This window comes from Rhincodon typus, chromosome 7 (assembly GCF_021869965.1).
Source record: "Rhincodon typus isolate 14 chromosome 7, sRhiTyp1.1, whole genome shotgun sequence".
In the NCBI taxonomy this organism is placed as follows: Eukaryota; Metazoa; Chordata; class Chondrichthyes; order Orectolobiformes; family Rhincodontidae; genus Rhincodon; species Rhincodon typus.
In genome coordinates, this window is record NC_063338.1 from 1392129 (window position 1) to 1404413 (window position 12285).

The 12285-nt window shown below is 44.3% G+C and overlaps 2 protein-coding genes and 1 long non-coding RNA gene across 4 annotated transcripts in view; 1 reads left to right on the forward strand and 2 right to left on the reverse strand.

Moving 5' to 3' along the window:
• The window catches only part of LOC109932583 (zinc finger protein 585A-like), a 3614-nt gene extending 1019 nt beyond the window's left edge, over window positions 1-2595 (forward strand). For both annotated transcript variants that reach the window (XM_020531732.2, XM_048599303.1), the window contains exon 2: window positions 278-2595. In XM_020531732.2, coding sequence (XP_020387321.2) covers window positions 339-1787 — 1449 coding nt within the window. In that variant the 5' untranslated portion in view covers window positions 278-338 and the 3' untranslated portion in view covers window positions 1788-2595. The remainder of the gene's footprint in view (window positions 1-277) is intronic.
• Window positions 1-12285, reverse strand: part of LOC109930504 (zinc finger protein 665-like) — a 50149-nt gene that overhangs the window by 28656 nt on the left and 9208 nt on the right. The window lies entirely within an intron of this gene.
• On the reverse strand, window positions 337-3512 carry LOC125483542. The gene is made up of 2 exons (XR_007262483.1): window positions 2868-3512; window positions 337-2043 (listed from the first exon to the last, which is right to left on the reverse strand). It is a non-coding gene; the product is annotated as an uncharacterized LOC125483542 (long non-coding RNA).

Genomic DNA, 12285 nt, shown 5'->3' on the forward strand with positions numbered 1-12285 from the left:
ATAATAAAGGAATTGATGAGAGTCTCAGAAGCAGATGAGCTGAGACTCTTCTCTCTCACGCTGCTCCATAAAGGTCCTACTGTCTTGAACAGGCTCAGAGCAGACCTGATTGATAGCCTCAGTTCAGTTTCTATGACAATCCAGCAGCTTTCATGGTGTCTTGTCCAAAATGCTAACCCTACATATTGCCCAGTTCACTCAGTATAATGTCACAACCTGAATTTATGTCTTTGTGGCTTTTCTCTCATTCCATTTTTCTGTTTAAATCAATTAATAGGGTATGCAAAGACAAGGATTTGAAGTCAGGATATTGAAACCAAGCATCACACCTTGATCTGATGGAGTCACCCAATTTATCACAACCGGACTATCAACAGATTTTAAACATAGAAGAAGAAAGCACCATTCACTGTGGGGAGAACAGGTACACATGTTCTGTGTGCAGAAAAGGCTTCAGCCAATCAACTGTCCTCAAGAACCACAAATGCAGTCACACTGGAGAGATACCATGGAAATGCGGGAACTGTGAGAAAGGATTCAGTTGCCGCTCTGCGCTGGAAGTTCACCAACGTGTTCACACTGGGGAGAGGCCATTCATCTGCTCCCTTTGTGGGAGGGGATTCGCTCAGTTATCCACCCTGCTGAAACACAAGCGAGTTCACAGTGAGGAGAGACCTTTTAAATGTCCAGAGTGTGAGAAGTGCTATAAAAGTTCCAGTGATTTGATGTCCCATCGGCGTGTTCACACTGAAGAGAGACCTTTTAAATGTCCAGAGTGTGGGAAATGCTATAAAAGTTCCAGTGAGTTGATGTCCCATCGGCGTGTTCACACTGAGGAGAGACGATTCAGGTGCTCTGACTGTGGGGCTGGCTTCAAGTGGTCATCTCAACTGATTGTTCACCAGCGCATACACACCGGGGAGAGGCCATTCACCTGCTCTGAATGTGGAATTGGATTCACTCAGTCATCCCACCTCAAGTCACACCAGCAGGTTCATACTGAGGAGAGACCTTTTAAATGTACAGACTGTGGAAAATACTTTAAAAGTTCACACTATCTGCAGTCCCATCAACGTGTTCACACTGACGAGAGACCTTTCAAATGTTCAGAGTGTGGGAAGTGCTTTAAAGGTTCCAGGGAGCTGATCGTCCATCACCGTGTTCACACTGACGAGAGACCGTTCAGGTGCTCTCACTGTGGAAATGGGTTCAAGAGATCATCCCAACTTACTCTACACCAGCGTCTTCACACTGGGGAGAGGTCATTCATCTGCTCTGAATGTGGGCAGGTATTCATTCAGTTCTCCACCCTGTTGAAGCATCAGCGAGTTCATTCTGGAGAGAGGCCATTCACATGCACTGAGTGTGGAAAGGGATTTCATGCATCATCCCAGCTCAAGGCACACCAGCAAGTTCACACTGAAGAGAGACCTTTCAAATGTCCAGACTGTGGGAGGAGTTATAAAAGCTCTGGGGAGCTGAAGTTACACCAAAGTGTTCACACCGACGATAGACCATTCAGGTGCTCTCACTGTGGGACAGGGTTCAGATGGTCATCTCGTCTCACTGTACACCAGCGCACTCACACCGGAGAAAGACCGTTCACCTGCTCCATGTGTGGGAAGGGATTTACTCAGAAAATCCACCTCCTGACACACCAGCGAGTTCACACTGGGGAGAGACCTTTTAAGTGTACAGACTGTGGAAAGTGCTATGCAAGATCCTGGGATTTGATACGCCATCAACGTGTTCACTCCGATGAGAAGCCTTTTATATGTCCAGACTGAGGGAAGTGTTTTAAAAGCTCTGCGGAACTGTTACTAAATGAACAGTGGTCGCAACGATGAGAGACTGTTCAGATGCACTCACTGTTGGATTGGGTACAGATGATCATCTCAACTGACTGTCACCAGTGAGTTCACATTGGAGAGAGGCCATTTATCTGCTCTGAATGTGGGAAAGGATTCACTCAGAAGTCCCACCTTATGGCTCACCTGCTGAGACTGCAGCAAGTCCATGGGTGATTTCCAGAGCTGTAATTTGCTGTTAATTACATCCAGATTATAAACATGTTAAAACATCCAGCCCAGCTTTAGGTGATAATTATATAGGTAAAATAATTATTTGGATTTTTCATTGAAGACACATACTACTGAATCTATTTAATATCCCAAACAATTCCTTTTAAATATAAGGTAGAAAACTAGATGTCCACGTAATATTTGTAATACAGTAATAGTAGATAACTTCAATTCCCGTACATGCTGGGTGAACCGAATCAGCACAAATGTTGTGGAAAGTGAATTTATGCAGTTTGTACTGAAGCTTTTCTGATTTAGGTTTTAAATTGAGTATTCTGTAAAGAAAAGGATCATTAATAATCTTTCTGTCAAGGAGCCTTTGTTAAATAGTTACCGTAATGTAGAATTTTAATCAAGTTTGAAAGTGATGTAGTTCATTCTGGAATTACAGTCTCAATATGAACAGTGGAAACTATGGAGTGACAAGTTGGCTGAAAAGAATTGGCAAAATACACAAAATGATTTGAAAGTACGCAGGTAGTAGCAAGTATTTGAATAAATATTGCATGATTTAGCACAATTATGTGTTTCTTGAAGACAGAAATATGCATTAAATCAGCTATGGTTGACAAAAGGACTGATAGCTTACATTGGAGCAAAGGAAGTGGTTTGTAAGTTTGCAAAAGAATCCAATAGACCAGGGATTTGGGAATAATTTGTAACCCAACAAAGGATGGCCCAAAAATTGATGAAGGGGGAAAAAGTGAAGATTATAGAAGCTCATAGGAAACAGAAAGGTGGACCGTAAAAATTGCTTAGGTATGTGAAATGCAAAAATGCAAAAACCTGCTGGATTGGCACCCAACCATCAGCTTCAACATTCATTCCATCGTCACAGATGCATAGTTGCAGAAGTACGTGCCATCTCCAAGATGCACTACAGTAATTCATCAAGGCTCCTCCAAAACAACCTTCTCATGACCTTGAACACTGACAAAGAGAGAGACAGCGGATGAATGGGAATAACACTTAATGTAACTTCTCTCAACGCGTACTGCACTGTGATTTGGAACAAAATCACCCTTTTTCACCATCACTGGGTCAAGAATATGGAATTCTGTTTGTAATAGCACTGTGGGTGCCCCAATACCCCATGGACAGCAAACATTCAAGAAGACAGCTCCCCACCACTTTCTCCTGGGCAATTATGGTTGGGTAATAAATGCTAGCAGAACCAACAACAGCCACATCACATGAATGAATAAAAAATGATAGGAGCGATACTTCACTGAGATTGAGCATTTGTAATGGATATTGCTGGGAAAATGGATTCAATAGCTGTTTATGTTAAGGTCTTTCAAAATTGTCACATACATACAGGGCCTGTTTTCTGTTTAGTGCAATGAACTTGTGCTATTTTAGTGAAAGAACATTGGCAGCCTCCTATGAATATGTCCAGTGACTAATTATCATCCTAATTAAATTTCAAAAGTAAAACGTATGACCTATCAAGCCAGATTTCACTCTGAGATTTGACTTGTGCAGTATTACCATCAACTGGGATCATATAATTTGGAGAATAAACAGTGAACTCATTGAAACTTCAAAGATCCTTACAGTATAGGTGTTGATTGGAATTCTCCCTTGGGTGTCGAGTCTAGAACCAGGGGGAGATTGTCTCAGAATAAGGGGTAGGCCATTTAAGACCAGGGTGAGGAGGATCTTTTCACTCCGATGGAATTCTTTTTGGAATTCTGGACCCTGACTTTCATGGAAGGTCAATCATTGAGGATGTTCAGTCATAAAGCAACAGGTTCCTGGAGGTGAATGACATAATGGGAAATGGGAATATGGTAGGAAATAAATGATCAGCCATGATTTAATGGAAAGGTGGAGCAGGCTCAGGGGCTGAATGGTCCATTCCTATTCCAAGTTGAAGGGCATTCTCCATCTCCTCCATTCTCAAGGCTAACAAGTGAGGAGCTGATGGACTTTGTCACTCAGAGTCAGACCCCCTGATCATTTACCTTTGCCACACCCTCCCTTCCCTGAGATCACCAGGCCAAACTGCCTCTAAAGTTCTTGTTTTAACCCCAATTCATATCATTCTCCATTTCTGCCCTATCTCTGTCATGCCTGGTCAATGCTTATCTTGTCCATTTGACCCACTTCGGCTTCCCTGAACCCAATTCCTCGGGTGTCCTCATTTTTCTATCTATCTATGTCCTTTATCTGTGGCGCCTCATTTTTCATCCACTGGGCAACGTCATCAAAAAACAACCCCGGATCAAGAATAAGTATTAAAAAAGGGAGGGGCACACAAAAACCTGTGCATCCCAGCCACTCTCTCAGCAAATACCACCTGCCTCACCAATGTCAGGGATTGTGGAACCCATATTGACCTATTTAATTGAACTTCCCCAGAACCCACAACACTAGAGTGAAAGAAAATCATTCTCAATCCCCATTAACTGTTCAAGAGAAGGATAGGATTTAACAAAAGGCATCATTGTAAATACGAGAAAGAGGTTCAGAACAGATTATTCTGGACACTGTGAATATAGACCTCAGCCTAAAAGTATAAATCACTATCTTCCACGTACTTTCTCATCATCTAAGTTTGGAATCCTAAGCTATCCGACTATCCTGCTTTTTCCCAAAATCACTTTCAGTGAAGGTGCTGACTTTCGGGTTTAGCTTCACAATCGCTTAACATAAAAACATAAGCATTGGGAGCAGGAGGATTCAATTCAGCCATTTGAGCCTGCTCTACCATTTAATATGATGGTGACTGAGCTCAGATCAACCTCAGCTGGATTTTACTGTCCGCTCTCTATCACCCTTCAACCCATTACAAATTAAAGATCTGTATCTCTTCATTAAATTTGCTCAGTGTGCTGGCATCCACTATATTTCATAGAGAATCACTGAATCCAAAAAGTTGGTGTAGTGAATTCCACAGATTCACAGCACTTTAAGACAAGTATGGAGATAGCAAGAACTGCAGATGCGGAATTCAGAGTCAACACAGTGTGGAGGTGGAGGAACACAGCAGGTCAGGCAACATCAGAGGAGTAGGAAAGTTGACATTTCGGGTCGGGACCCTTCTCCTCATATTCCACCTCGGGAGCCTACAGCCCGATGGCGTGAACATAGAATTCACCAGTTTTAAAACCTCCCCACCCCCAGCCTCATCCCACGTCCAAACCTCCCTCTCATCCCTACCTCCTTGACGTGATATAAACTGTCCATCTTCTTCCCCTCCTATCCACGCCACCCTCCCCACTGACCAATCTTCACAACCCCCTACCTGCATCTACCTATCACCACCCCACTTACCTTTCCCTAGCCCCACTCATCCTCCCTCTTACCTCCTTCACCTGACACAACCAGTCCATCTTCGCTCCCACCTATCCTCCCACCCTCTCCACTGACCAATCCTCACCACTCCCTACCTGCATTCACCTATCACCATCCCACCTACTTTCCCTCAGCTGCACCGCTCATCCCTCTATTTATTTCCCAGCTCCCTACCAACCCCGCTCCGCTCATTCCTGAAGAAGGGTCCCAACCCGAATGTCAACTGTCCTACTTCTCTGATGCTGCCTGACCTGCTGTGTTCCTCCAGCTCCACACTGTGTTGACATTGAGACAGGTATGTTTCTTATCACTGGTTTAAATCTGCTACCTCTTATTCATCTCCCCACCTCACAATTGGCTGAATATATATTCCTCATGTCAGAAATCTGTTTGCCTAACCGTGTGTGTCAGTTAAGTCGAGTGATGGCCCACATGCCCTATGTGTTTGAATGGGTATCCTGTTCTCACCACGTTCCGTCCTGCACTTTTCATCTACTTCCCGATGATAGGGTGTCAGTGGCTCCATGGGGACTCCAACTCCCACGATCACTGAGGCAGGGACTGCACGTGTGCGGGGAAATCCTGGCATTGCGTATGTGCAAAATGAGTGGGTTTCGGAGCATGTGTGTGGAATAGCTGCGGTGGAGCACATCACATGCTGTGATCAATTGGGAAACAAAAGCACCTGCTTTTTTTCATTGGTGTACTTGGTCGGGGGCGGGGGGAGGTGTTAGTGCTCTTTGACTTGATCTATTTTTGACTGCAAAAGTTGGGCTTTGCTGTTATTCCCATCCAGGACATAGCTATGTTCATTGGGGTCTTTCTGTGCTGATCTTTTATAAATTCCAGCCTGGTTATAGGTGTTAATGATGGGGGTAAAAAGACAATTATATCAGGTTTGTGGTAAACAGAATCTGCTGAAGCTTCCTAAAGTCTTTAGAACTTGCTTTTGAATTGTTTGCCGTTTCTGTCTCCTCCATCTTGTGAGGAGCTCATGGAGCTTCTTTGTCATTCAGATTGAGACAGTCCAATCATCTGCCTCTTCCATGTCCCTCCTTTCCCTGAAACTGTGTCTAAAGTTCCACCTTGTTTAAGGTCTGAACTCATACCTTTCTCCAGTTTCTCTCCTACCTCGAGAGCTCCTCACGTCCATGAGATCCATGACATAGTTACTCAACTCTCTTTCCACTTAATCACTGAGCATCCAATCTTCACTTTTTTTATTTGTGAGTCGCTCTTAGAAGAGTCAGCCCACTTGGAGCTGGTGTACCTAGTGACCAATTTGGTGTCCTCAAAGTCAGTGTGTTTGGCCAGCTCCCTGGGTAGCAGCGGGCAGACGGTGCTTCAGTCATTCGGGAGGACAGGGTCTGCCACTGGGTGTAGTGGAACAGGTAGGAGGCCTTGGGGCGGGGTGGGGAGATGCCTGTTTGCTGATATTGTTAACAGTTCTTGCTTTTGTCTGTTACGGTCCCTGTTACTTCTAAATCCTTCTTTTGAAAACCAACCTTGACCTCGCCTCCAAATTCCCTTTCCTCTCCAAAGATCTGGAACTTGTTGTTCCCTCCAAGGATATATCCCTGGCTCCTCCAATTCTCATCTTGATAACGTCATTAAAAGCCACTTTGTTAGTTTTTGCACATCCACTGACATCACCCAACTCAACCCCCATCCCCACCTCTCCATTCCTCCATTGTTGCTAACTTATCAGACTCTGTCTTCAACATTCCTGGATATGTGGAAAGTTGTTCCAGTTAAAAATTCTGAAATTCACTGCTTAATTTTCTTCCCTAACTACCATGTCCATCCGTTTGCAGGAGAACTGAGACTGAAGCATATCATTCACAAACTGGGTCTCATGTTTTATAATGCTGAACTCCTGACCACCGGATAGTGCAAACTCCAGTGGAGTGTTTTGCCTTGATTCCCACTGACAGCATTTTTTTGCAAGATCTCCTTGATGTTAAGAGCAGTCAGTCTCACCGCACCTCTGATTTTCAGTGTTTTGTTCACATTAGACTAATGCTGAAATGAGGTTAAGAGCTAAGTGGCCCTGATGGAACACACAGGATCAGTGAGCTGGTTATTTGCTAAGTGTGTAGTGCGTGATAGCACTGTTGCTGCTTCCATCACAATACTGATGATGGAGAGTGAATTGATAGAATGATAATTGTTGTGAATGGCTTGTCCTGCTTTTTGTGGGCACAGCTGGGCATTTTCTTTTTAATTTGTTGTGTCAATATAATTTGTTTTAGCTACACTGGAACAGCTTGGTAGGAACAGGGCCCTGCGGAGGACAATCATTCCGCATCATGTTGAATGGCATAGTGGGCTGGAAGAGTTAAATGCAGAAATTGCTGGAAAAGCTCAGCATGTCTGGCAGCATTTGTGGAAAAAAAATCAGAATTAATGTTTCGGGTCTGGTGACCCTTCCTCAGAACCACCTTCCACAGGGTCACCGGACCCAAAACGTTAACTCTGATTTTTTCTTCACAGATGCTGCCAGATCTGCTGAGGTTTTCCAGCAACTTCTGTTTTTGTCCCTGATTTACAGCATCCGCAGTTGTTTCGGTTTTTGTTTGAGGAGCTAAATGGCCTGCTCCTGTTTCTATGCCAGAGGAGGGTTGACAGGGAGCGGTCTCAAGAGGATGCTGATTATAGTCAACGAGATCTACAACACAGAAAAAAGCATCTCGACCCATGGATTCTGCAGCTGGATCATCCTCTCGCACTCTGGCTAACGATTCTTGGAAATCTTTTGCACTGATAAGCTGGACTCCCTTCTCTACCCCATCCCTCCGCCCTCATCTCACACATGACAGAGACAATTTTTGAGAGAGGCTGCTTCTTTAAAGATAGTGCTCCTTTAAAGTTTATTTTTCATTTTGAATAAGGACAGCGCGAACCCTTTCCCTAACCGGTCCGCATTGTTGTCAGGTGTCAGCCCCGCCCATAATTCACTCCGATTGGTTGGAAGACCAGCTTCGCCGGATGGTACACTACCATTTCCGCCTTTGCGTATTGGTCAGAAGCTGTTGTCAATCACTGAGGGAACTGATCATGCGTGGTGCGTATTGGAAACGAGACGCGGTGCTGACGGCGGAAAGTGTTACGCCGGGAGAATGAGTAAAAGCAGGAGGATCGTTTCGATGACAAGGTTCAGAAACACTCAGTGTGGGTCTCAAACCCCACATCAGAAGCTTCTGGTTCTGCGTTTACCCAGAGCAGGAACAGCTGCAGGTTTTCTTCAGAGTTAACAGCCGCCCGGGGTCGGATCCCCCATGTTGGTGAAGGCATAACTCTGAAGGGCGCATGCGCGGTCCTCATCGTCAGGGGGCTGACAAACAGGATGAAGAACCCGCCGGAACTATAAACAAGGGACAGAGTGTGGGGAAATCAAGCAGTCAGCAACAATCTCTAATTACATACAGCCTGTGACATGAAAAACAAATCCCAGTGCACTCCGTAAGAAAGAGGTAAAACGAGTTCTTGCAAAGAGGCCACATGAGGTGATATCAGGGTAGATGACCAAACACTTCGGCAAAGAAGTAGGTTTCAATGAAAATGAGTTGCAGGGAGGGAATTCCAGATCCTGTGGCTGAGGCAACTTCAGGTGCAGCCACCAATGATGGAGCAATGAAAATTTGGAATGTGTAAAATACCGGAATGGGAGCAGCCCACATAGCTCGGATAAGAAGGTTACAGAGATAAAGATGGGCGAAACCATGGGAGGACTTTGATGACAAGGATGAGCATTTTAAAATCCGGACGTTGCTTGAATGGGTGTCAGTGTTGGTCAGTGACCACGGGATGACGGAGGAATGAGGATTGTTGCAATGTACCAAAAGCAAAGTTTTGGATGACTTCAAGTTTACTGAAGATAGAATGTGCAAAATCATTGAGTACAGCATTGAAGCAGTCGAGACTGGAGGTAAGGAAGGGATGAATGAGAGTTTCAGCAGCAGTTACACTGAGATAGGGACAGGCTTGAATGAGATGACAGGCGGTTTTAGTGATAGCACAGATATGAGATCAGAAACTCCTCTTAGTACCAAATGTGACACCACGTTGTGAACAACCTGGCTCAATCTCAGTGAGCTACAAGAGAGAGGAATGGAGGTAGTAGCTCAGGAATGAAGATCGGAGCAGGGACCGGAATCAGTGGCTTAATTTTTCCCAATGTTCTGTTGGAGTTAATTCATCAGCATGAAGAGACTTGGGAACCAGGAAAGAGCATGAGACTGTCTGGGTTTAATTTAATTTCATCTGGAGAGAAGGAACACAGAGGTTTGGACAAACCATCTTCACGTGAATGGATCCAGCAATGAGAAATTTCAGCCATAGAGTTTGATTGGAGAAGGCTGAGAGAAGATTTAAAATAACTTTTCAAAATCATGAAGGGTCAAAACAGAGTAGGTAGTGAGATGCTGTTCCCACTGGTAAAAGCACTGACAATAAGAATGCAGATTTCATACAAATTACAAGAGAAGGAAATGTGAGGTGAGAAAGAAACTTCACACAGTGAGTAATTAGATCTGGAATACATTGTATGGAACAATGGTTGAGGCAGGTTCAATCAAGGGCATTAGATGATTATTTGATGATAAACAATGTACAAGATTACTGAGGAACATTTCTGAAGAAGGGTCTAGGCCCGAAACGTCAGCTTTCCTGCTCGGCCTGCTGAGTTCATCCAGCTCTGCACCTTGTTATCTTACAAGATTACAAGGACAGGTCAGGAGAATGGTACAAGGTAGAAAGTTCATTTAGAGAACCGCGCAGTCACAATGAGCCGAATGGCCTGCTTCTGTGCTTTAGTAATTTGGTGGTTCACAATTGCTCACTGAATCTCCGTACAGTCAGTTATGAACTTCAGGATAACATCTGCTGTTCTGTATGTTCAGTAAGGGAGAATCAATCAAATCAATGTTTTGTGATGATTGATGACTGGGATACGGCAGGGATTGGGACTAGGACCCCTTTTACAATCTATGTCAATGATTTAGGTGAGAGACCTGAATGTAATGTTTCAAAATTTGCAGATGACACAAAGCTGAGTGGAAGGTACGCTGGGAGGAGGATGCAGTGTTATTTGGACAAGCTGAGTGACTGGGCAAATGCATGGCAGATGCAGTGTAGTGTGGATAAATGTGAGGTTATCCACTTTGGTAGCAAAAATAGGAAAGGCTGTTTATTTGAATGGCTGTAAATTGAGAGGGGAATGTTCACCAAGACCTGGGTGTCCCTGTGTACCAGTCATTGAAAGTAAGTGTACAGGTGCAGTAAGTACAAAGAAGGCAAACTGTATGTTGGCCTTCATCGTGAGAGGAATACAGGAACAAGGCTATCTTGCTGCAATTATACAGAGCATTGGTGAGGCTACATCTGGAATACTGCATGCAGTTTTGGTATCATTATTCGGGGAAGGATATTCTTACTATTGAGGCAGTGCAATGAAGGTTTACCAAACTGAATCCTGGAATGGCAGGACTGCCGTATGAGAGGAGATTGTGTTGGTTAGGTTTGTATTCGTGGAATTTAAAATAATGAGGGATCTTTCTCACAGCATTCAGAAGCTTTCTACAGTGTGTAATCAGAAAATGAGCAAAACAAGCTCATAGCGAAGAATTAGCTAGGTCAGGCAGAAATCAATGATCACTAAGAAGATTCCCTTCTTAAAGCTGGGAGATCTGTAAAAGAAATCACCATCTAATAATCTAAGCAAATCTTAAACATTGCATTCAGAGGATGAGGTAGCTACTCGGCCTATCGAGTCTGCTGTACCATTCAATATAATCACTGATCATCCATTTCAATTCTTTTTTTTTACATACTTAATGACTAGGCTTCCACAGCCCTCTGGGGTACAGAATTCCAAAATTTGGCATGCAATTGGAGGCCTATAAAAAAAGTGGGGTGTGCGCACAAAATGGGGGAGTGGTGGCACAAAATGTGAGGTGAGTGTACATCGGGGAGGGACAATATTTGGGAGAGGTCAACAATTGAGAGGGGATTAATGCCAAGTATGTGGGGAGGGGGTCACATGATTTTTGGGGCAGTGTAATCTGAGTGGTGTACAATAACTGTGGAGGTACAAACTCTGGGGACATGAAAATAATGGGATCGTGAGGGCTTGCAGAATATTTGTGTTGGCTACAAATTGTAGGGGCAGAAAATTATGGGGGGCATTGGGTGAGTGCATCATTGGGCAGAGGCAACATTTGGGAAGGGCCTTAATTTGTGGAGGAGCTGCAAAACCTGTGGGGTGTTTCAAAATCAAAAGGGGGTGTTGCGGAGGGCTGCATAATTTGGTGGGAATTCTGCAAGTAGGGGAGTGCAATATCTTGGGAGATGAAAATTTGGAGGTACATAATTTGGCAGGGCCACACAACTTGGGAGTGTGTAAAATTTGGGGAACGTTGCAAAATTTTCGGGGTCACAGAAAAATGGGTATGTATGCACCATTGGTCTGGGGACCAGACAAAATCGGTGTATAATTGGTTGAAAACATTGTGGGTTGGGCACAATATTTGGAGATGGGTAAAATGTGGAGGGTGCAGTATCTGGGTGAGGAGCACAGTTTTATTGGGATATAATGGGGGAATGCAAAATTTGGGGGCAAGCAAATTTGGATGGCAGGCACAATATTTGGGAGGAGCATCATAATTTGGAACGGGCACTGCAAAATTTGGGGTTTTGTTATGAACGTCCCCTCCCAGGTCAAAGGGGAGTGGCGCGCAGGCGCAGTCCCACCCAAGTGTCTGGAGCATGCGCAGTGACAGTGATGACAATGAGCCGAGATAGCAGGAACTGCAGATGCTGGAAAATCTGAGATAACAAGGTGTAGAGCTGGATGAACACAGCAGGCCAAGCAGCATCATAGGAGCAGGAAGGCTGACGTCAGCCT